The sequence below is a fragment of the Balearica regulorum genome, chromosome 3, assembly GCF_011004875.1.
Source record: "Balearica regulorum gibbericeps isolate bBalReg1 chromosome 3, bBalReg1.pri, whole genome shotgun sequence".
NCBI classification, from domain to species: Eukaryota; Metazoa; Chordata; class Aves; order Gruiformes; family Gruidae; genus Balearica; species Balearica regulorum.
In genome coordinates, this window is record NC_046186.1 from 81559039 (window position 1) to 81585557 (window position 26519).

General features: G+C 44.1%; 1 protein-coding gene across 2 annotated transcripts in view; it reads right to left on the reverse strand.

Moving 5' to 3' along the window:
* EGLN1 (egl-9 family hypoxia inducible factor 1) overlaps nucleotides 1–25622 on the reverse strand; it is a 34303-nt gene extending 8681 nt beyond the window's left edge. For both annotated transcript variants that reach the window (XR_012834594.1, XM_075748681.1), the window contains exon 1: nucleotides 24541–25622. Coding sequence is in view for 1 of the 2 variants with exons in the window: in XM_075748681.1 (XP_075604796.1) it covers nucleotides 24541–25479 (939 nt within the window). In the remaining variant the exon portion in view is untranslated. The remainder of the gene's footprint in view (nucleotides 1–24540) is intronic.
* Between the last annotated feature and the right edge of the window lie 897 nt (nucleotides 25623–26519).

Genomic DNA, 26519 nt, shown 5'->3' on the forward strand with positions numbered 1-26519 from the left:
CTGTTCCTCAGATAAAAAAGATAATTTTGCAGTTACAGAAGCACAAATTTGCATCTTATCGCTATAGTTACCTTTATAAGGTACTGAAATGGCTACTTGTTCTCTTTGCTGAAGGGAAATCAAGGGAAGAATCTTTAACATCAATATTGCTGAAGAAAAAGAGGACCAGCAGCGCTTTTTGGAAAGTCTGGGGAAATGCCAGTTGTCATCAACTTAACATACAGAGCAGCCATATTCAAGGTCAGAAGCATTTCATACAATAATTTGAGTATAAAATACTGCCAATGTATAAAAAAAGGCTCTTGTTCTTGACTTTAGACTTTAAAGTCAAAACTTCTTCTATCATTAACTGCAAGAGACGAGAAACAGTTTTGCTGTGATAACTTATCTAATATGTATTTGTTATAACAGTAAGAATGACTCAGCCTTTAGCGGCAAATTGGAAAGCAAACAAATTCTTTAATCAGCCGGTGTAGTATAATGTACATTGGTTTCGCCAGTTAGTGTGACAATTCCTTCTCCCCAGTCGAACTATGATAAGGAAAGTCATAAAACTTAATTTACAGGACACGGGTAATATATTGCTTTGTGAAACAATACAAAGTGAGTTTATGTCAAACTGTCATGTACTGCAAGATTACTCACATGGAAGGGACAAAAAAGTGATCCAGGTAAATAATGAAGTCACACAGTTTTGCTGTTGCTTTACCATTTTACAGCATACATAAGCTAGCAAATATATGTATGTCAGGCAAAAATAAAAATTTGGGTTAGTAGCTTTTTTTTTTTTTTAAACACTGTTAATAGCAACCAAAAAAGCCAGACATTTGAGATCAGAATGTCCAAAATTCCTTAACATTTTAGACTATGAACAATAAAGTTAGCTCTCCAAAATAGAAAGCTACTCATTTCATCAGTTCTCTCATAAAAGTAATCAATGAATTCAACTCAAGGCATTACTTGCATTTTCTTAACAGAAAAGGAGGTCTCCCCCTTTTGTGTTTCTTGGGCATTATAATTTTTAAGCATTCAGTAATCTTAACTTCTGCAAAGAATATACTGAAGTCTCCTGATGGATTTGTTCACCCACTGGATTCCTTTGCAAACATTTTTAATATTAACCTTCTTTAACCCAACAGCATTCCCTCTCTGTCAGCCTGAGCCCTCCTGCCCAGCACATGAGCGCTGTCCTAAGACACCCTCTGGAATTCATGCGTAACGGAGAAAGCATGAAAGCGCCCTCCCCGCTCTGCAATCCACCAAACTTGCGTCTATCAAACCCAAGTACTCACACACTGAAAAAGCTGCTGATCGTTCGGTCACATTCAGATGTTCTGCTTGCAAATGTTTAACTCTGGAAAACTAACTTTTTTTTTTTTTTTTTTGCTAAGCATCTACATCTTTAGCGTGTCAGCCGTTATTCTAATTAGCAATTAAATGCATGAAGGTAACATCAGAGGGAATAATCCATACAGCCATCAGCTAAGACACTCAACCCTGGGAGGCACAGCACATCAGTGCAGCAGAAAATGCAAGTTCAATTGGGATCAGCCTCCATCCCCTTCACAGACAAGTATGACAGCCTTACCCATACGTAAAGAAGGAAAACTTGCAGGTAAACAGACTGAAGCTTTATCCTCTATCCTCTCCATTCCTCTCACAGCTGGCTACCTGCAAGTTTAGGTATTGCTCCTTCAGAAAAGGAAGCAGTAATAGCAAGCTCTTAGGAAACAGGGGAAAATACTAGTTACATTTCAACACAAAATTCTTTTAAGGGGAGGACTCCTCCTTGCCCCAACCCACAAAAATAAAACAGAGAGAGGACCTCTGTTCTGTCATATTAATTTATTAATGTGAAATAACTTTTATTGTTTAGCTCAGATTAAAGAAAGCTGCATCAGTCAAGGAGATGTCACTTTTGCTGTTTGCTGAAGGAACTGCAAATCTCAGTGAGCAAAACAAGATGTCTAAATGCAAGACCAATGACTTTCTACCAAAATTTATCAGATGCTCTCACAAAGACTTCACTGCAAATCCTTGGCATGGGTCATTTGACAGATTATTCAAAAGAAAAACAAAAAACCAAAACCCACCACTAGAATAAAGAACCAAAGAAAAGAAAAAAAACAAACACCTGACCTGTCCCTGGTTAGTCCATCCGTACTGTATTTCTAGTTCAAGAATTTGTTCATCCCTGACAAACAACAGTTCTGAGGAAATGCATTTCAGTTGAAGCGCATGTCACTAAGATTTTTCACAAGGAGTACAAAACAACAATCAAACAGAGAAAAAAGACCGTATTGGTTCCACCTTCACAAGCATAGTCAAGATGACTGACTTAAACGTGGTAAGTGGTACGACTTGGCTTGGACTCAGTCTTCTCCTGCAGATTCTTCACAATCAGAGACAGAAACTTGCAACGCAAAGAAATTATCAACTGGGGAGAAACTTCTGTCAGCCTTACCCAAAACAGAGGAAGCTAAAAGGGGTAAGATAAACTCTTTGGGACACAGCTAATCCAAGTATTTCAATACTAACTTTCACCTAAGTAAAACTTTATGCTGATATCCTCCACAATTTAGTAAGCAAGGGTAGAGAACCAAGTGTTCACAGAAGTCATCACTGAAAGTACAAAAGCTGGAGAGAAATACTAGCACCTGCAAAGACTCCCTCATTAAAAACTATGCCTTTCAATCACTGTCAACTGGAGAATCTGCACGAGGAAAGCAAACTACTGCTTATCAGCTTAAAAGTACTTCAGTATCGGCTTCGCAGTACTTCACATGTCCCCAAGAGAGAATGGGAATCTGTAAATTTGAGTTAGAAGCTAACGTAAAGAAGAGATGAACACATTGCAGCAGCTTTGAATCATTTATCTTTAAGCCCTCTCCCTGATACTAAATTACCACAACAGCCATCCAATTTGTCTTTCGGTAAAGTATTTTCTGTTGCATTTTAGCTGCACATAAAAACAAGCAAACACCCCCCCCCCCCCCAACTACTTCAAATACCAGCTATTTGGGTCATCTTCTGGCAAGCACAGAGTAAGCTGTTCTTCTATGGAAAAACAACTGAAGGCAAGGACAAGTGGGTCACCCCAGGGTGGGGTGACTGCTCTCCCGTGGCCTGCTGAAGGTGGCAGCAGAAGTTCTAACAGAAGAGTAGGCTTGGCAAAGCTGCCGGCTCTCCAGCTGGCAAAGGGAAAGCAAACTGAACTGAGAACAGAATGAAAGAACAAACTCAGATAGGGAGAGAGGAAAAACTGAGAGTTGACATAGCTTCTTACACTATAAATAGAATCAACACATAGCTATGTACATGGTTTGTATCTTCTGTGAGCTTCTAGGCAGTCTAGAAACTAATGGTAACCCAACCTACCTCACTCCTTCCCAGGCCTTTCAATGCAATGGCCAATACGAGATTTCTACTTGCTTTGACAGAACCGTGTTTCGTATGCATACAAGATCAAGCAACATAACATGCCATAAAAAGTTCAGAACAACAGAATAATACTTTTACTACGTTGCTTATTTCTAACTTGCCAATCAGGTGTTGATTTCTCAGACTTAAGTTCAGAGAAAGCTTTGCCAACCTAGCAGTTCAGTAGCAGGCCCTTCAACTTCTCTTCATACTAAGTCACTGCTTTACTCTTGCCTTCGGTTTTAAGTGACATTCACCTGCTTACAGCATTCATTTCACACATCCTAATAAACTGATACAAATCAGAAGGCACAAACTTTCATGCTGGTTCAGGGGCTGTGTTCAGCCCAGCACTCTAAGGCCCCAAGATCCACACAGAGTTTGAATTTAAGGCAAACACCCTGAATGTAACCCAAGGTGCCACTCAGCAAACAAGCTCAGCTATTTTTTGCTGTAGCTACATAAAGTTTGGTACTCCCCCTTTACCGTTCAGTTCTAATTGTGCTCAACAGCAAGATCACACAAAATTGATTTCCAAATATCACTCCTTTCATTCATGCACGTGCATAGGCTCTAAGAAACGAATTGTTGAAGAAACTTGCCTACAAATATGGATAATTCATCAGGTTTTCCAACTGGCACAGAAAAACCCAGAACTGCAGGTCCTTAAGTCTGATATTTGGGAAATGACTGTGAACATGGGATATGCTCACACTTCAATGAATAAACCTAACAAATAAAAGACTTACATAGGAAAGAGAAGCTCCCATGAAGCTATTAAACAAGACCCATTAACCTAGGGGAGATGGTGGAGATTCTCACTGCAGGGACAGAAGGCACAGAGGCTTTGATGGAGCCCTGAGGAAAGCAGGGCAATCAGAGAAATACATCTCAAAAGGTGAGCCGATGAGCGACTGCAACCAGTGTTATAGACAGACATAACAGGAAGACCTAAAATACACTTCCTAACTCCCAGCTGAAGTCCTGCAGCTCCACATAAGTCAGCTACTAAACTGAGATAACAATACTTAAACATTAACAAGGTTCTGTCTGCTCTCCTGGTGCCTGAGCTTGTAAAGTTGCAAGTCTCAAATTTCCAAACCCAAAGAGAAGAGATCCTGGGTCAGCTTACAAGCTCCAAGGGGGAAGGGAAGGAAAAAAAAAAAAAAAAAAAAAAAAAAAAGAAAAAAAAGATTGTCTCTTTCTGAATAGCTAACACATTGACATTTTCCAGGCCGCTACCCAAGGTAGGTAGGACAAGCCTATTCTCAAAATTGTGCCAGTTTAACTGAAGGGCGCTGTTTTAAAACTGAATCAGTGAAACCGATGCAAATACCCTTGCAGTCCTTCAATCTTATGAAGGCCTAGCTTCCATGAACTTAATCTAACTGCTTATTAGGAAAATAAATTAGGAAAATAAAATTGGATTCAAATCTAAAAAAAGTGTACAGAGAGTTGTCCACTGGCTTCAACAGGATATTAAAAAAAAAGAAAAAGTTTATCTAATAAGTCTCAATATAAACAATGTCTTAAGCCTAAACCATCTGCATTCCCTTAAAAAAAAAAGATTTAACACAAGCACATCCAAGCTATGTTAGTGCTTCAAAGCACTAATAGCTTCTCTAAGGTTCAACATGACACATTCTGAGAGTTTTGATATCAAAGTCTACTACAAGCTTTAAAAAGTCAACAACCTAGAACAAAAAACCAAAAAAAACCCCCCAGATATACCTAATAGAGGCTTCCCAAGGAATGTAGGTGAAAAGCACTGTCATCAGGGGCAGAAAGTTCTCTATTAAAAGCCTAGGAGCAAACAAGCAAACACAACACTCAACTTTGCAGCTCAGAAGGGTTTAAAGCATACTTTGATTTTTGTCGACCTAAATCTGTCTACATTATGATTAAATAAGTTGACCAATACACTTCAGATTCAAACAGCTGTTGAATAATGTAAAATATGTTTGTAAAATTGGCTGGCCTCCATGGATAACTCCCCATTCCCTCCAAGAGAAGCAGACTGTTGACTCAGTGTTTTGGTTCTGTACAAAAATTTAACAGAGAAATAAGTCAATCAACATAAATTTTAAGAACCTGGTTTTAATTTAACATCATAAATGCTTTGAAATGAATAATACCATTTAGAAAATAAGTACTTCCAAACTTCCTGCCCTCCTCCTCCCCCCAGATGGGGCAGAAAGTTCTGCTTTTGCATGAGACTGGTCAACTTACTAGTTTCATCACTAATCATTCAGAAAGAGCACGGAGAAGCAAAATCTTTAAGAACTAAAAATAGCACAACACTAAACCAAATTACAACAGTGCACTAAAATAGTAAGAAGTCCTACTCAGCTACATCACTTAAAATATATTCTGACAGTAGTTTGTGCACACCAGATTTTCAGAGCCAACCACATGACATCAGCAGACATACTGATGATGACACATGAAAAAGCATGGTCACCTACTTTAAGATTAGTACATACAATCACTGAATTTGTTTAGGTGTGTGAGATCTACTGCATAAACTGAACTTCTATTACCTTAAAAATAAAGCACATGCACTAGCCCAAACTTCAAAGCTGGAGATTTTTTATACGTCTTAATACCAGGAGAGGCTGGGGAGGAAGAAACTCTAAGGATTAAGGGTGGGCAACAGGTAGTTGTTTTGTGGTTTTATTTTTAAACAAAAATCTCACCATAATATCTGTGAAAGTGAATGGCTGAGAAATTTGCCATTTAAAGAATATTATTAATCATCACTACCTTTCTTTCCCCAAAACTATACCTACTGAGAAGCCTAGAACTTCTTCCCTATAGAAGATAAACTGTATATGGCAGTTTTGCTACTCGGTTATCATATATATTTATTTATATATAAGGACTGAATTTAGTTATTTCATTTCTTACTTAAAATTGTAATTATGTTTCTGCTTTAAGAGGCAAAAATAGCCATATAACTGAAATTTAGCTTGCAGGAAAGATATCTTTCTATAAATTTGAATGTTGTACAACTGCATGGTAATAGGATTGCATGTTTAGTACCACAGTTAGCCAGATACTTGAAGGTTCTTGTGTACTCTAAGTTTCTTAAGTTTATTGCACCTACATGAACATTTAATAGAGCATCCAAGTCAAGGTCTCAGCTATCACCTCTAGATTTTAACCATGGAAGTATTTACTGCCATAAACAGTATGTCGAGGAAAAGGATTTTTAAAATAGTTTTTAATGCTATTTGGAAGGGGACATACAAGATTCAGCATGCCCACAGCATTCCAAACTTGACACCATACACTATAGCATTCACTCCTACTATTAGAGTCCACACAATTTGAAATTATTTGTAAGTTAAAAACCCAAATAACTATACACTGAAATGCTAATAGACAAAGCGCTGCTTTAATTTATATTAACACTGCACAAAAGCCTGATGGAGGTTTAAAGCCAAACAGCAACAAACAGCCTATAATGTGCTTTCAAATCACCTACAATTTAAATCCAAGAAATGCTGACTCTGCCCGTACTGCTTTTTATGGGCTTTCACACACAAACTGTCTCCACCCAAGCCCTTCTTTACAATCCCACCATCACACTGTAATAGGGCCTCTCTCCCAGCTGGTATAAACAACACTTGGGTTGTGGTTTGTTGTTGTTGTTTTTTTTTTTTTAAACCAGATCACCCAGTGTATCCAGTTCAAATGTAAGCAGACATTCTACAAATCTACTGGCGTTCCAGCTGTGTTGGGGTCCCATCGGTGCTTGGGGAAAGCCTTGAGGAACAGCTGTGGCCACACAGAGTTAAGGGCTGACGGTAAACACCAGGAGCAGGACTGCTGACCTTGGCATGCGAGTCAGAAAAGTGGCTTCAAAACCCACCCCTTCCACGTATGTCCCAGCAGAGCCAGCCACATTATTTCAGGTTAAGGAGGCATTCTGCTGTGACGAGGAGGCTGCGCTGGCTCCGTGCAACTGCTGGAGGAGGATGGCTCAGGAATGCGATGTGTTTGCTCTAGCAGCACACGGCCATGTGAGCACAAGATCTGAATGTACCCAACACTGACTCTAGGCAGTGAGAAACACCTGAGGAAACTGCCCGTCCTCAACTAGCTTGATACAAAAGCCCCACCATCTTCTGAAACACCAATTCAGCTGACTCTACAGCAAATTTATGCTCATGGCAGCAATAAGATCATCTTTAGGTTAGGACCTCCTGCAGAGAGCAGAGCTCTCTGGTGCTGCTCTAACAGATTTTCCCTACTCTCCCCGTCAGTCACAACCACTTATGCCCCAAGAGACCAGCATGATGGAAAAAACACATCACCCTCACGCCTTGGGAAGAATAAGATGTGCTGCATTACCAACCATCAATTGATTAAAAGGAACCCATCTGGTTTGTTCAAAGTCCATTTATGCTTGGCATTAGGAAACTGCTACGAATACAACCAAACCAGGAAAAAAGCTAACTACTTTCCTCCTTGCCACTATTTCAATAACAAGAATAATATTTTATATATTCATCAAATTATTCACCTTGCCTAAGAAGCAAGTAGGCTTCTCCACAGATCGGTGAACAACAACCAAAATACCTGCTGATGGTATATGTCAAGGCTCCTGTCAATCACCATTGCTATGACTATCTGTAACTCAACAAGTACCATGGTTATAAGTAGGATGCTAACCTCAAACTCCGCCCTAAAAATCGGAATGTGGTGGAACCCAAACTCCACACAAACTGATGACATATGAAGAAATGCTATAAGCGTATGAAACTTGACATTGAGGGGAACAAGCAGAAAGCCTCTCTGAAACAACTTGCCACCAAGATCTCTTTCAAGGCATTCAGAAGCACGCAGAACCAGGACCTCTCTCCCCAAACGCTCACACAGAAAGTTATAAATCCTAACACCAGCTGAGTTAGCATGCAGCCAGTACTTACACACTCTTAAACCTTCTTAAAAGCACAGCATTTAGTAAAAAAGGGAAGCATACTATTCCACATCCCACCCAGAAATAATGGATCTCAAGACAGGACACGGACACCTTGTTCTCTCATGTTTCTGAAGAAAGGTTTTTCTGTCTGTCCCTAAAAATCCAATCAGCGGGAACTTTTCTGGTAAAGAAAAGGACAGTTAGGGCTTTACAATCTACTGTACTCACTGGGGAGAGATTGTAGGGATTAGCAATAGTAGCCTATATCAGACATGTCACATCAGACCATGAGGACTGTTCCATAGGACATATTTATGCAACCTACATGCAAGAATTTTATTTTTCAAAGCCTGTTCCCAGCTTTAAGTTGTGACCAAAAAAACCCAAACTGCAGTCTGCAAACACCCTGAAATGACTCAAGGATATGAACTCCTCATCATCTTAAGCAATAGCAGTGGAAATTACTGATGGACAGATGATGTAATGAAATGATGAAATGAAAGGAAGATGAAGAGAAGCAGACACCAGAAGGAAAAGCAGCACTGACAAAAGCCTGCATTACCGGAAGGGGGTAAACAATGCTAAGTACCATGAGAACTAAGGAACAAGTAGAACAACAATCAGTTCTGCAAAATATTAGACTCCAGATTTATATATAAGAAATCAACTTCCCCTTGTAGTCGGCAGGCAATCATGTCAGGGTTGGCAGAAGTCTCTTTTTTGGCCACAGAAAATATTTTAAAACAAAATTTCTACACAATTACTTAAAATAAGTAACAGATCTTCTAAAACGTGTATCTATTATTGTACACTAACAGTGGATAGTAGTTTCTGAATAGGAGATAGCATTTCAGAAAATTACCTGTGGACAGCCAACTGATATGCTGACTTCTATTACACGTAGTAGATGGCCCTGTATCTTTACATTAAAGATACTACAGATCCCAGAACTCACTTTGTACTCTAAATCTTCACCTTGGTAAAACCAAAGAAGAGGAAAACCTATTCTGAAGCCAGAGAAAGGCTGAAGGGAAGAAGAGGGAGGAAGAGGAAGAGCGGGTAAGAACCTGTGGATGGCAAAGGCACTTGCCAAATACGCGCTGCAATAACAGAGCGAGTTCCATAGTTTGTGACTGCCCTGCTACTAACCCCATGAAATCAAGCTGCAAGCACTAACGACTGAGATACCCCATCAGGCCTCGTCTATAATTGGTCTTCTGTGTCCTCTAGTTCCTTAATCAACCGCAATACAAAACATCTCAGACATCAGAGGTTACTCTCAGCACACAGAATTGCAACTGAAAATAAGAAAAAAGCCACTGCTCCATGCACAGCACAGTATTATTGTGCTCATGTCCACCCACTGCGTTCAGATGGCTGCTCACATAATCTGTCTCCCAGATAAAGTGTTCACACAGAGTAGTCTTGCAAAAAGCTAACTAGAAACAAAAACCAGTTCAATTCAAACCGCAGGTGCCATAATAATAGATAACCGCAATGTTTCTAACAAAATTCTTCCATTAGTTCCAAATGGAATTGACTTCTTTCATGTGTTAAATAATTACCTAGTTTTTACTGGGGTGTGGGTACACACAGAATTATTATATACAAAGATTTAGCTTATATTTAATTAGAGATTTTTCTGGGAAAGCACTGTTTTTGTATTACTTATTCATATGAGCAAAATGAATTTAAAGTCTATAGGCATTAACACAATATAATCTGGTTACTTAAAAACAGTTTAAATTCGCAAATAGGAAAACAACAGAGCTTAGGATGCAATCTGAAAATGACACAGCCCACGATGCCCAAGAGAAGCCAGCAGTGTACCGTGGCGCCTGGGAAGGACAACAGCACTACCAGGAGCAGAGCCTGTAGACTGAGGGAGGTGACGATCACCCTCACCCAGCACTCGTTGGTCCCCAGTCCATACCACTGCACAGGGCTCTTCCAGGTGCAGGGCTTTGCATTTGCCCTTGCTGATCTTCACAAGGCTGCTGTTGGCCCATGCCTTCAGCCTGTCTGCATCTCTCTGAATGGCAGCTCTGCCCTCAAGCCTATCGACCGGTCCCCCAGCTTTGTGCACGCACACAAACCCTCAAGTGCCAGTAAAAAGACTATAATATATTTTATTCCCAGGATCAATACAAGCAATGCTATGCAGCTATCAGCAAGACTACTGGAAGTTACTCCAGAAAACAAGAAATTTTTTTCCTCTGTAAAGGCAACCTCAATTAAGGGTTCCAAAGCCAAGATAACTCTTCCTTGCAAATGAAGGACAGCTGACAAAAAAGAAGTGTAAGGAGCTTTTCAAAGGGAGAAACCTCAAAAGGGATTCCATCTTTCCATCACTGCCAAATTCTGTTCTCCACTGAGCCCCTGAAGAAATCGTTTACTCCATCTGGAAAGCTGTACCCTACTTGGGGAGCAGGGGGAAGGAAAAAAAAGTGCTTTGGAATTTTCCCTCATTCCAAGGCAATTTTTCTCTGGGGTTTTACTATGGAGATATTAACAGTTGAACTGTAGAAGCTGAAGCCTCAGTAAGGGTCATTTATTACTAGCTTTGTCTTTCAAAGGATGTACCTTTAAAAATAGAAGGATGCGTGTTTAGAAGGACTAAAAGGCACAGTAAAAAGCAAAAATCAGAAGCAACACCTCTGCAATATCCATGTTGCTATATGAGAAGACAAAATGAAAATAAAGGTAGTTGTTAGTATCTTCATCAACATTTCTTGTCCTGTAGAGGAATATTATTTTCCATGTTTGCAAGGTTCTTTATAAAGTTATAGGACTAAATAGGCAAAAATAACATATGTTTATCGTATTAATACCTATCTAGCCTACAATATAATTTTGGCGTAGCCTTTGGCTCATGAGAGAGACCACTCCCTTTTTCTATTTTCACTGAGGAAAATGATGAAGTCAGGACTCGAGTCTAGAAACTCCTGTGTTGTTCTTGAGTCTGTGCCAGGTGTTAAGAGGCCTTTGGGAGTCACTGCATGTCATTTTCTCCAAGCTATAATAGAGATTTAATACAAATTTACTCGAGGCATTAATTTTAATGTAAAAATTAGACATTTTAAAGTATAAATCATTTTAAGTGTGGATCTTACTCCCAAGACATTCCAAAGTACTGGAACAGGCAAAGCAAATAGCAACAAAATAGTAAGTTGCAATAGGAATTTCAGTACAGCAAATTAACCTCCTTTCAGTGAAAAATAAGAATTACCAGCAGGATCCCCACAGGACCTGTACTTTTCCAATGTGACCTGGGAAAAGAGGGCAAGCAGCAGAGTGGCAATGTTTACACGCAACATGGATATATATTGCGTAATCCATCCTAGACCGGACTGCAGAAAGATGCACAGAAGGGTAAAATGATACCAAGTGCCTGGAGAACAAAATGGCAGGTGAAATTCAGTAAAGAATAAGTGCAAAAGAATACTCTCTTGGGGGAAAAAAAAAAGCCTCCTTATACACAGTGATGTCTTCTAAACTGGACAGCATCACTTTAGAAGAAAAACCTGTAGTAAATACAGGCAGTTCTAACACCATCATCTCAGCACAGCAAAGGCAACTAAAGTGTCGTAAATCATTAGACAGGGAAAGGCGACACAGAATACATCACTATGGCAGCATACAAATTCATTATGTACTTGTACATTAATACTGTAATTCTGGTTGCCTTAAAGAGGGATTAGCAGAACCAGAGAAGCAAAAGCTGCACAGAAGAGCAGCAGGAGTGATCAGAAATGTGGAACAGTACCCATCTGAAAAAATACTAAAAAGACTACAAGTCTTCAGTTTAGGAAAGAAAGAGTACCAGCTAAAAAAAAATACATGGAAGAAAATGCCAGACTTCTAAAGCCATAAAAAGTAAAACTACCTGGAAATGAGTTTTCACAATACGGAGTCTAGGAGACATTGAAATCACCAGGCAGTAGGTTTTAAACAAAAGGAAGTTCCTTTTCCATCTAATCAAACTGCGGGACTCGTTGTTACAGGATGTTGCAGAGGCCAAAAGTACAGATGGCTTTTAAAATACATAAATTAATGGCAAATATGTCCATCCATCTGTGCGTATTATGTGCAGTGGTCCAGATGCAACCTCTGGCTCAGACTTCCTGAATTGCCAGAAGATGGATGGCATATAAGAGCATCAGTTTATATAGATTTCAAAGCTTCATATACATACCAATTATTGTTTACAACAAATACATAACGGTATGAACAGAGATGACAAGTACTTGTGTGAAACAGAGATATCCCGTAAGGAAAAACTCCCATCCAGCAAATACAAGGAGGAAGATGCTAGAAACTGAAACTAATTAGCCAGACTGCAGAAACAGTGTAAGTTTTGAGCAGAGTGGGTCATCAGCATTTGAACAGTAATGACGGCTGGTTTATATTCTGTTTTACTGCATTTTAATTTATTTTTTTTTTACAGTAAGACTGGATACTCTTCAAAACCACATAGCTTTAACCTCCAATTCAGGGACAGTCTAGCATCTAGTTCATACAGAAGGTCACTTCAGATGAGCACAACTCCATCTGGCTTCAATTTGCAGCTAGATATAGGGCACGGATGGTCAAACTGGCATCTCCTGAGAGGCATGCGGCACTTATCTTTCGAACGCAGTCCTTGCAGAGGATAGCCCATCAACAGGGTGCCTGCAACTGCTTAAATACCTGGCAGAAAGCAGCAACTGAGGCAAGCCTAGTCCTCCGCACCCCTGCCAGGGGCAGCCCGCCTCTCTCAGCACCTGCTCCTTCTCCCTGCATTCAACAGCAAAGGAGCCCACTGCTGCAGACCCGAGGTCTCCAGGGGAGCACAGGCAGGAGCATTAAGTACGCATGGGGAATACAGATGAAAGAAAAATGGCTAGAAGTTAAACAGGGGGTGAGGACTGTAACTTGAGAGCTGCAGGTTTTTGATTTCCACAACAGCCTGACAAAATAGGAGCCTGACTCTTACCTGTTCAAAGGTTCCCTCCTCACACTTCTCTGAAATTGTTTTTAATGTTAAGCAGGTGGCATTTTTCTTAAGTAAAATAAAACTAAAACATTCCAAAAATAATTTTGTCCAGATGTTTGTTACAAGTTTGCTACATAAACCAGATTAAAAATATGGGAAATAGTAAAGTACACTTTTTGGTAGTTTGTGGCTTTGAAACAGTGTATTTCACTTTTCTGTCTGTCTAGTAAAGAAAGACTAGCTATCCCTGGTGCACTATGCCCCCTCACTACAGAAGAGGTGCCAAAATCATATATAACTTTAAATAATTTTGGACAGAAAGTATGAGCCCCCCTATAGATAAATAATTGATTTTAATTTCTTAAACTTTCACTTAAATCAGTCTTGTGAAACATGCATATACTTTAAATCAGCAAGCTATCCTAGGACAGGACTATGTAATGGGTGTATGAACGGATCAACTGTTTAAACAGGCAACATAGGAGAAAACAGTGAAGAGGCAGCAGCACAGACTGTAGTACAAGTGACCACCTGGATGACCAAAAGGGTTTCAAGCCAGGAATATTTCAAATTGTTACATTACTTACATATCCAACCCTGATGTCCCTTTAAGAAGCAAATGACCCCTAGTGGGAAGACGGACTTCTGGTCACTTCACTCAGAGATGCAATAAGCAGGACTTACTACTGACTGTGCCATTGCTGGGAAAAAACTATTTTAACAGACTGCAAAAATTGGCTTATTTTGTATCCCCTCCACTCCGAACTGCAGAATTTTTTTCCACAGGAGGACTGAGGTTGCCAGACACCTCTGGGGATCACCTGGACCAGCCCCCTGCTCAGAGCTGGGTCCCCACAGCAGGTTAGGTGACCAGCAGTCATATCTCCAAGGATGGCGACTCCACAATCTCTCTGACAATCTGCTTTTCCATTTGACCACCCTTACAGCGGAAAAAATATTTCTTATGTTTAGATGAAATTTCTTGCATTTCAGTGTGCCCACTGCCTCATCACTGAGAAGAGTCTGGCTCCCTCTTCTTTACTTCCCCCATCAGGTATCTCTACCTATACACACTGGTACAGTCCCCTCACGCCGCCTCCTCTCCAGCATACTCTCTCAGCCTCTCCCTATACGACCTTCACAATAGTGGATTCACTTTTTCAGAATGCTACTGACTGGCTGATGCTCTGTCATACAGGGACTAAAGGAGAAACAAGTTAAGCCACACAGAGGTACGATTAGCCAACATCTATTTCACTGGGCATCATACAATATGCCAGCTGAAACTGAGTCAGTTTAAGACACCCTTATCAACTGGCCACAGTTTCCTTTCTCACAGCAGCAAGGCTGCGTGCCAGCTGCCTGAACAACAATGCAGCAACCGCTAGAACTGGAAGGGCCCGATGCCTTCAGCCGAGCACAGACCACACACTGCTCAAATACAGCAGAAGCTGTTGAGTGAACTTGGCATTAGCCGCCTGAACAGCACAGAGAGCAGCAACAATTAATGTGTAAAAATAATCATCGTGTATAGAATCACAGAATGGTTTGGGTTGGAAGGGACCTCACAGATCATCTAGTTCCAACCCCCCTGCCACGGGCAGGGACACCCTCCACTAGACCACGTTGCCCAAAGCCTCATCCAACCTGGTCTTAAACACTTCCAGGGATGGGGCATCCACAACCTCTCTGGGCAACCGGTTCCAGTGCCTCACCACTCGAACAGTAAAGAATTTCTTTCTGATATCTGATCTAAATCAACCCTCCTTCAGCTTAAACCCATTACCTCTTGTCCTGTCACTACACTCCTGATAAACAGTCCCTCACCATCTTTCCTGTAGGCCCCTTCAGAAACTGGTAAACCACAATTAGATCTCCCCGTTCCCTTCTCTTCTCCAGGCTGAACAACCCCAACTCTCTCAGCCTGTCCTCACAGGAGAGGTGCTCCAGCCCTCTGATCAGCTTCATGGCCCTCCTCTGGACTCACTCCAACAGCTCCATGTCTCTCCTGTACTGGGGCCCCCAGAGCTGGACGCAGTACTCCAGGTGGGGTCTCACAAGAGCGGAGTAGAGTATAAAACAGTCTTCTTCATTAGACTCCATTAATTACCCTAAAGGTATGACCTTCATCTCTTCATTAGAGCACTATGCACACTGCATATATCTAACCACCCTACTTTCACACACAACATCCATATAGACGTGCAGGCATGCACACTTCTACCCGATTCCTATTTATCACATTATATGCTAACAAAAATACTCTCGAGTAGTTTTAAGTTAAATACCAAAGAACAAGAAAGTCTTCAAGTGTAAGCAGCTGTTACGTGCATAAAAGCATTGCTCTATTTTGACAGACGCTGCTCTGGAACAGCGAGTGAATTTGCTTTCGGTCTGAAGCTTAGGACTGCCACTTACCAGCTAATTCTGGCACAAGCCTGCACTGAAAATATGCCTGATCAGCTATCATTAACCAACAACCTTCAGAAACTGGAAGGAGTTTACAAGGATTTAATAAGCACCAAATGAGTTTTTCAAAAGGCCACAAAGACCAGCATTAGTCCTCCTTTTGAAGAGTCTGAGCAGTAAGTCACAAATATGGAAGGCAAAAAGGGTATCACAAATAATGATTACTCCATCTGCAAAGTCAAATAACTTTACCGTTCTGTTCACTGAAAATACTGCTTTCAAAATATTATTTCCTTAGTGCAGTATAAAAAAAACATGCCAATGATTAAAGATCTCGTATTGATATATTGTGAATAAGTTTATTTCCAAAAAACACTTGCACAGTTCTTGGACTGTCCACAGTCACTCCCTTACTGCAAAGTAACAAAATACAGAGCACAAGAGACAGGGAGCCCCACGAGTGTCCCACTGAAGAATTAACTAACCAACCCACTCACAACAGTCCCAAACTGAATTTTGAACTGAAAAAAAAAGTGCTGTCTTTGTACAAGAGCTCTCCAAGGAGCCTAAAGAAAATAGATTTATTTTCTGGATGGGCAAGAAGAAGCTTTTGCTGTATACAGAGTATCCGGTTCCCTTTTATAAAACAAGTTTCCTTTCTGCTGCAGCAGAAAGCCTTCATTTAAGCTAGAAGGTTAAATGTAGCTTACTGGCTACAAGTATACTATGTACATACCTACAAGTAGGTACATACATACTAGCACTCAGTACAGGACAACATGGTAGCAACTAGAAAGACAGCATTTTGCAAAATTCCCACAGCAAGCTAGCCTGTTTAAGCCAAAAGCTGTCAGATATTAACCAGGACAGTCTAAACACCACAGCTGAATTACAAACATCATGAACACAGGTAAATATCACGACAGAGAATAATATGCTGCTGATATATTTGCAGGAAATAGCTGGCAACCTATTCAGAAATTAAGCATCATCTAGAAAAAGGGAAAACATCTCTCAAACATGTAGTCAAGGTTACTGATACAACTAACCCAGAGATTTCAGGACTGCTGTTCAGACAGTCCTATGACTTGGCAGGACATCACTTCCAAGGAATTTCAGTCCAAGAGGCCACCGGCAAGGGAAGACAGCTCTTCCTCTCAAGCTCTACAGCTATGACGAGAAGCATCCCGTTTGATTTTTGGGCAGTATTGAATCAAGCCCATTCTGCATAGGAGACAGTATAGCACATCAAAGCAGCAACATGGTCAAAAAATCATTGATACCACTGACAGGAAAAAATGAAATTAATTACCCACAATGTACTGAAATCACTGGTGTGCACAAACCACAAGCCTATGGGTTCCTAATCTGCAGAACAGCAACAACTCAAAAAACTAACCGCAGTTGTGCAGTCAAAAATGACTGGGAAAAAGCAAGCAACAAACCAAACCAGAATTTCATAGAGCTATCCTAATACACAAGGGAACAGAGAGGAAACAGGACAAGAGAAGTGAAATATTACTGAAATTGCCCGTTTCAGGCAGAGCCCTTGAAGCGGAACGAGTGCTGGATGTGGCACAAGGGAGATGTGGCCGAGCAAGGACCTTCCTCACCAGTGGCAGTCAGCAGCAAGCTGCAATACAGTGTTCATCACAGAGGATGCCAGTCCAGCTCTGTCTTGAAACAGACAAATCAAGAATGTCTTTGGTGCTAACAAAGCTGTAGAATAATGCATAAGGACAGCCAACAAACATAAGAAATCTAGCTAATAGGTTGGTTTTGAAGCTGGGAGGAGGGGGGGGGGGGGGAATAATCTGTTTTCATTTGAAGAAAATACCTTTTTCCCCTGTGTGAATTACATGGGATCACATGGTGGGTAGACCCGCAAAGCTGCTGTATAAAACTGTCACAAGGAAGATCCTTGGAGGACAGAAGAATGCATTTCTGATGGCAAAAATTGAGTCTCACACTGAACATGGAAGAACAAAGAAAAGAAAGGTTAAGAAAGAAAAAAAAAAAGCCATAGCTAGCAAAGATTTCTTAAACTTGTGTTCATTCGAATTTTCAAGGGCAAATTTTGGGATAATCAGTCCTTAAGTGTTAAACTAAGGCTGTAGTTTGGCAAACACTTTAAACTGGCATAAATTTGCATTGCTGCTGAAAGAAAGTCTCACCATCTGCCAGTCCCTTGTGCCAGCACAAACATCCGAACACTAAACCAGGAGCACTTCTTTTGCCAGTTTATTTTTCAGATGGATCAGTTCCCCAAACCAGTTCACAGGATGGCCATGTAAATACTTGTGCTGGCAAAGAAGAGCGACTGCTTCTCCGGCAGTGCCAGCCGAAAGTGTTCATTGAACTACAGCCTAAGACACAGGGGTATGTAGAAGTTCCTAACAGTCACAGGTGATGCTCCCCACTCTCAGACATGCTGTATTCATACCACACTTCAAAGTTACAATCACCACACTGTTGTTCCTCAGAAACTAGTATATCTTTAGAATTTTCTCTAGTAGGAAAACCTGCCAGAATCTCAGCAACATTCACGTTCACTGGCCATAAACAATTGTCTTCTCTGGATGCTGTGCTTCATGATCAAAAGATCATTTGCATTAGAGACAACAGATAGCCTTTAGATCATCTGTTTCGTTTGGGACCCAAAATGCTTGTACATGAGGAACAACAAATGAAACTGTACTCATTGCATGTCAGGACTCTGTAAGAACTGTGGTCTGCTGAGTATCCATGAATCACCATACAATCCTTTGCTGACCAGCATACTCATCTAGAAGAAAACACCATCACCAACAGAAACATTACTGTCAGGAAAAGAATTGATAAGGATGAACATCAGTCATATTCTATATTAAGGTCAAGCAACTCAGGTGAGTACTGGGAGACAGAGAGACCCAGCCACACTTTCCCACAACTTAGTGACAGCAGATTCAAAAACCATACAGTCATCCATTAGAAACCAATTAGATTTCTACCAAGAAATAAATTCAAAGTGTCATAGTGAAATAAATCCCCAGTCTTCTTATTGCCACACATGCTCAGGGTTAGATCTTGCAGAATAAGATAGAGCAGAAAGAATATCTAGAAATGTGGCTTGGGTCGTCTGTATGCTATTTAAACAGCATCTGCAAAACTCAGAATTAACCGATTCTCCTCCCATGTATGCTCTGCCCCTTCTCAGTGCTACTTCAGCTCTGTCAGCTGATTACTGCTTCTTAGTTACATTTCTCTTTCCTTGGTAACATTAATCCAAAGGTTTGTAGGAAAGATGCTACATAAATAAAGGCCAGAGCAGAGAGCCTCTTCTTTCCAGTTTACAGAAAAGCTAACAGCAGGGTATGACAAACTCACTCACTCTTAGAGGATTATTTTCTAAAGGAGCATTACTAACTTTTAAAGAAGCTAATTTAATAGGGCACAGGTGGACTAGTCCGAATTCAGAGCACTCTATGCCTTCAGAGAACTCCGGGATGCTCTAGTGCACAGCATCATATTGAAAACTGACAAGCATCCAGGGAATTACAAGCAGCAGTTAGAAGTATTTACATTCAGGTCAGTTTACGTTGAGATTGGAGGCACAGAGAAAGTAAGAGATGAGCAATTATGTAATTCATCAATTTAAAAAAAAAAAAAGCAGAAAAGCAGGCTTGCACAATGTGTAGCTAATAAAGCAAATTTTCAAGCCTCCGGTGGCTGAGAAGCAGCGGGTGCCACTGGCCTACTTGTAGAGACAGGAGAGCCTTGAAATGCAGCAATTTGAATTGTAGGTCTTCTGACAGGTTACAAGGAGTGGGAATGAAGCAAAAACTAAAGGGATGTAACAGAGACCGTCAAACTGACTATTCAACCTCCTACCAATAAAAGGCACAGGGTAGGGTGAGGAGGTGGGTGGTGCTGGGTGTGATGGGAGCAGAAGCAAGAACAGCTGATAGATCAGATGTCCGTTTACACGGTGATTATTGGGAATCCAGTCCATGACTGGGATGTCCCTATATTACTGCAATATCAGTAAAGGATGCGAACTTTACTAGTTTTACATGATCAGCACAGTCCACAATACAGGAAAGAAAAACCTAGCAAGAAAACTATAAAGCCGCCCCCTTCCTTAACCCCTTCTCAGCCTCTGCATGTGGAAGAAGGAAAAACCTTCTCACCTGGGTGAGATTCAGGAGGATTTCACTCCCTGACTTTGATGAGTGGGCTTACACCTCCACTGCCCATCTAAGACAGGACAGGTAGGAAACAGAAATATGTGCACGTACAAGTGTGGTAACTGATAAGAGAAAGGAAAACAAAGAGAATTAATATTTTGGGAAGAGATGGAAGAAGAAAAACCTAGAAAATAACAGGAAGTAGGAGAAAGACACTGTGGCTCACGTATGCAAGTATGTGCCACCATCTGCTAGAGAAAAGAAGGAAGCAGTCTGGAAAGAAAGAGACTAAGAGAACAAAAGCAAGGAATGCAGTAAGTCAGGACTTCCGAGATGAGCAAATACTTAGCCATTCTTTTATACCTGCTGCTGTACTGTCCACACACCTCACAGGTAGCTGGCTAGTTTATACCTACTGCTGTATAGATACCTTTTAGGCTGGAGAGTAAGCTGCTGATGGTCCCGCCTAAGCAGAACCACATCAGTTTAAATAGATCAGTTCCAGGTAGCCTTGTTAGTCTAGAGAAAACCATAACAGAGACTTTCAAACGTAAAATCTCAGGTTTCTCACACTTAACATTTTACCTCATTTGATGTCCTTTACCTTAACAGACCAGCCCTGGTGAATGTAATTTGGTTTAAAATCTATCAAAACAATGTAGTTTTTCCCCTGATGTAGTTTTACAGGCTAAGAGATGCAGGGTATACATCTCAAGACCAATTTCTTTTCCCCTTTTCAAGTACTGCTTCTAGACACTTTGTAGAAATGATGGCAAGCTCAATGCCAACACCATGAAGAGGTATACAAGTTAAGCCTTAACCAAATTTGAAGTGATAATCTAGGTATCACCTCTTCCATTTATTTTTCCCCATCACCAAAAAGAGTTAGCCATGATCAACAGCATCATTAAAATACTTGATCAATAATCCATTCATTTCTGTAGAAGTACCTGGCTGCTAGTTAAAGCACTGAAAATAAAAATCTAAGATTCGATAGGAATATTTAGTTAACAGAACATTTTTGAAGACTCAGTAATAAAGGGTAGGAATTTCAGCACACTGTGAAGCGGATTTATTTATGATTCATTCCCTCTAATAGGATATGCTTGTTTACAGAGCTTGAACTAGATCTGTTAAAGGTTAAAGATTCAATAAAAGCTCCTGTGACATAACGCCAACCCTTGCACAACATTCAAAAACAAAGCCAGTTTTCTAAGATGACACTGCAGTGAACCCAACAACAACATTTTAAATAACTGGCTGCAAGTGGTTTGGGGTTTTTTGCCTGTTTTTCATTTAAAGTTCTAACAAAAAAATAAAAATTAAGCTTAAAAAAAACCCAGAACAACACACATTTAGAACTGTTAGCGCAAAAATCACCTTCCCCTCAAAGCTACGACACTGCACATCTGCTTTCTCAGTAAATGACTCTCTGAGGAAGCACAAACTCCTAGACATCACCACCCCAGATCTTCTCAGCACAGCTACATCCCTGACATTTATGAGCACAGCACAATTCTAGCAGGTCCCTTGTTGCATCAAGTGCCATATCGAACTGCAATCATTTCATACCGTGCCAATCCATCACTTTGTGCGGATAGCATTGGTAGTGTTTTAGAGAGGGCAGGGTGATCCCCAAGGGCTGGAATTCTTTTGCTGGTTCAGATGCTGGGGAATTACAAATCTCATCAGTGACGGTGCAAATTGGTTTATTTAGCACCTTCAGTAAAACAGCACACTAAGTTCTCCACACACTAACTACATAAACCACAGTATTGCAACATATGCATACAGGAGTAGTAAAATTATTCTGTAAGAGCTCAGTAGGTCAATGTGCGCTACATTTCCATGCATTTTGGTCCTATTAGTTGAAAATGAAACCAGTACAAATAAATATTACACATGGATTGTTCCTTTTAGAACATCTTTGCTGTGAATATAAATCCAACATACCCATCAGGATTCGAAAGCAGACTGTATTTGACTAAATGAACTAAGGAGCTGCACCATACAAAGTGCACTAACAGAAAAGCTCTGGAGTAACCTGCTGCAGCTATTACAGTATCCCCAGTGCACACCTATCTATACTGCCAAGAATAAAAAGTATACCGGGACTCCAGCAGCAATGTAATGAAACCTCAATTCAAAATAAGTAAAAAAAAAAAAAAAAAAAAAAAAAAAGGAAAAAAATTACTTCAGATAACCAAGAGGCATCTCTGTGGGGTTTTTTACATCTTCCCTTTTCCTCTCTAAACAGCGAAGAGCCCTGAAGGGACTTACAGAACAAGTTTCCACTGCTGGACCGCTCCCCCTGCCACAGCCCTTCGACTCAACTTACTGTGGCATTAATGGGAGAGGAAAGGTGCCAAAGGTCCTCCATGGACCCAAAAGAAGAGAGAAGGTGAAAGTCACATCACTCCTACCCCTGCTGACTTTACAAATAAGCATTCCCCCACACTGACAAACCCCACGTTTCAACAGGTCAAACTCTTCCACTGACTTGTCCATCTTTTCTCACCAACTGCTTCTGTTTATTCAACTCCCGGGGTTAATCTGTGAGTGACTGACAGTTTTCATTCTACTGTTGCCGAAACGTTAGGGAACTGAGCTTTCCTGCAGAACTACAAGCACTGACTTTTGTGGGGAGATACGCAAGGGAAGGTGAGAAGACAAAGTAATGCATTTCTGTACCACCAAGGAGTAAACCACTGCACTTTTACTGATCTGATCCCTGCACCTCTTCTGATCCCCCAGACGGAGAGGGATTTCAGCAGTGACGGAAAACCAGTGGGGTTAAACAATCTTCATTGCTTTGCTGTTGCTCCACAAAAGCATGCAGCATGAAGAGATTTTCCTCTACCTTTCACAATTAGCAAAAGAAACATAAGATAACAGTAGTCCAGGAACTGCATGTATGATTCAGGATTACAATTCCAAAAGTCCTTTTCTAAAGCCCTGGCACGTATTACTTACAGAAGCATACCACTGCACATAAAAACAGAAGTGGTATTCCTCTTAGCAGCATAGAATTGAGACCCACCAAAGCCACTGATATTTTTAGAGTGCAAGTTTGAAGCACTGGGGCCTTGAAGAAATTTAGGACTGTCTGAAAGTGAAATTGGCTTAAAACAATCCAAGCCAACAGGGATCTAGGAGGAAACTAGACCAAGTTCCTGTTAAAAAGTTTTAGCACATTACTGGTTCAACTAAAGGTAGGTAAAGATCACATTTCAAAAAAAATTTAAAAATTACCACCCACTTTTCATTATCACAGAAGTTTCCCATGCCCCAAACAAATCCCAGGCTGTTTTTTTCCTTCCAGTTTCTCCCCTCCACCCTCCCGCAGCTTCCTACCAGCTGAGATTCTGCAGCTGCGGCAACAACAGTCCGTCTGTGACAGTGCAACCACCACGGCGGGACGGTTCCTACCAATTCACTAGCTTCCTTATGTTTTAATAGAGGTAGCAAATTGTGAAGGGGCTTCCCTCCCTCCCTCCTTTTCTTTTTTTTTTTTTTAAATGAAAAGATGCTGATGAATATTCATTACTAGTCCTTTACCAAGGGCGTGAATTTTGCTTAAAGGACTGGAAAGGAATTGTAAATTAGGCTAATACAATGGGAGATTTTGACTCCATTCTCTGGTCTCAAAAAACAGCTAAAGAGTAAGATTTTTGCAGAGGAAAGACTTGATGATAGTAAAAAAAAAAAAAAAATAAAATAATTTCCCCAGAGTTACCCGGTTACCCTGCTCCTCATGGCTGTGACTCCGCTGCCCACCGACTGCCAGGGGGTCGCACTGTAACTCACCGATTCATGGTGCCACCGGGGCACTCGCCCACCGATGAGGGTCTCCTATCCGCATTTTTAAGCCCAGCACTTTGGGAGCCCGCACTGTGAGCCAGGATTTACCAAAACTCGACCCCTTCGTGCGAGCCTGCAAACATTATGCTCAGAATTTTTCATACTATTCAGCAAGCGCTGCTCCAGCTAAGGTGAACGCTGCTGTTCCTCCCGAGAACGCATTGCAGCCGGCGCCTAGCACACGGTACCCCCCGCTTTCAGGGGCCAACGCGTATATTGCTTCCAATTTTTTCGGGGAGACCACGGGAGAACTTGTATTTCTACATTCATCCTCCAGCGGATAAGCTTCTAGGTCAAGCTTTTAACAAAACGCATGAATATAAATGAGATCGCTTTTTGTTTGCTGCTCTGGAAAAGCGAAGAGGCAAAAAAACCCAAAACCAACCCAACCCTTTCACACCTTCTCGATCGGGAGCAATCCCCGGGCGCTGACCGCGCACAACACCCGCCCGCCGCCGAGGCTGCGGCCAACCCGGTCCGGGCTGGCGGCTGGGGCTGAGGGTCCCGCCGCGGCCGGGCGGGAGGCGGCTCCGGGAAGCGGGGCGGCAGTAGGCACACAGACACACACAGACACACACAGACACACGGACACACAAGGACGTGCGCACACGCACGCACACTCGCGGACAGGCGCACACGTGCGCGCACACACGCCCCTGCCCGTAGAAGCGCCGGCTCCACCGCCCCGCTCCCGCCCCCCGCCGCAAAGCCCCCCCCGGCTGCAGGAGGGGTGGTGGTTGGGGAGGGGGGGTGTTACCGGGGGTCCCGACTGCCGCACTCACTTTCGTCCTGCCGTTGATTTTGTAGTTGCCCAGCTTGCCGTTGCAGTGTCGGATGAGATCGTCCATGCTGTTCATGAGCAGCCGGATGGTCTGGCAGCCCGGCTCCTTGCCCTCCACCCAGGTGATCTTGTCGCCGCGGATGTCCTTGGAGGAGTCGCTCTTCTGGCTGACGAGCTGCCCGTCGGTGAAGCGGCCGGTGTGGTGGAGGGCCCGCACCTCCTGGGCCACCAGCCCGCCCAGCTCCTTGCCGAGGAAGTCGTCCACCACGCAGATGCCGTGCTTGTTCATGCAGGGCACGATGTACTCTAGCGCCAGCCGCTGCGGCACCAGCGACTTCGTCTGCCCGTTGGGGCGCAGCGCGGCCCCACCGGGTCCCGCCTGCACGCCGCCCGGGTACAGGTTCGACTTGTCCCGATACAGCAGCACCGCCTCCCCGGAGGGGGACGGGGACTGGGCCGCGGCCGGGGCCTCTGCCTCACCGCCGGCGGCTGCGGCGGCGACGTGGTTGTTGGTCAGCGAGGCGGCCTCGGCGGGGGCCTCCGGGGGCGGCGGCGCTGCGCCCTTCCCTGCCGCGGCTCCGGCCCCCCCTGCCGCCCGGCTGCCGCCTCCCGCCGCGGCCCCGGCGCTGTGGGCGCGGGTCGGCGGGGGGTGCCCGCCGCGGGGCTCGGCAGCGCCCCCTGCCGCGGCCGCCGCCGCAGTGCCTCCGCCGCGGCAGATGAGCTTGTGCTTCTTCCAGTCCTGGCGCTGGTGCTCCTTGCTGCAGTAGAAGGAGCTGCGGCAGCGCCCGCACCGCAGCAGGTTCTCCATCTTCCCGCACAGCTCGCAGTACTGCCGATCCCGCTCGCTGCTGCTGCCGCCGCTGCTGCTGCTGCTGCTACCCCCGCCGCTGCTCTCGCCGCTGCCCTGGCCGGCCCCGCCGCCGCCGCTGTCATTCGCCATGGCGCTGGTGGTGCCGCCGCAGCCCCGCTCCGCCGCCGAGGGGTTATGTAAGGAGGCGGGCGGGAGCGGCGCTAACGCGGGCCCCCGCCCGGCCGCGCGGGGAGGGAGCGCTCACTGCATCATGGCCGCCCGGCTCCACCGCGGCCCCCGCCGCCCTCCGCCTCCGCCGGCCCGCGGCCTCCTTCGGGGCGGCCAGGCGCGGGGCTGCCGCGGGGGCCCGCACCGCCCTCCCTGCGCCGCTAACGCCGCTAGCGCCGCCTCATCGCCGCCCCGCCGGCGGCGGCGCGGCCGAGGGGGAGAGCGGCGGCGGGGAGCAGCCGGCTGGCGCGGTAGGGGGGCTGCCTTCCGCTCCCCGCCGGCCTCTCTGCCCAGTGCGCGGGCCGGCGCGGCCGCCGCCTCTCCCCGCCGCGCCTCCGCCGCTGTGTCGGGGCGAGGAGGAGGCGCCACTCTCGCGGCCCGCTTTGCACGTACGCCACTTCCAGCCCGCCAGCGCCGCCGGCGCGTCAGGCGGGCGGGGCCGCACCGCCAGGCGGGCGGGGCGAGGCCGGGCCGGGGCAGGCCGCGCCGCGCGGAGGGGGCCGATCGGCCCTACCGCACCGCCGCAGCCGCGGGGCCTGGCCCAGGCGCCGAGCGCACGGACAGGCCTCGGGCCGTGGCCGGGCGGTCTCGGCCGGGGCGCCCCCGCGGCGGCGGTAGGGCGGGCGGAAGCCGCCTCCCGAGGAGTGCGGCCTCTCCGACCGCCTCCGCCGCGGACCCACGCCCGCCAGCGATAGGGGGGAAACTCAGCTGGGGGCGGGGGGCACCGGTCTGGGCTGCCCGAGACACCCCCGCCGTCTCCGGGCGGGCGGTGGGCGGCTAATCCGTGGGTGCGCTCGTCCTTGTCCCCAGCGGCGAGCTGCGCTGCTGCCCCCGAGGGCTGAGCGGAGGGGGTGCGGGCCCGCCGCAGGTGAGGCGGCGGCGGCGGCCCTGAGGAGCAGGAGGGGCGCCGGGCTGACATGGAAGCCGGGCGCTGTGGCCTTGAGTGACAGGGAGGGGGGCGG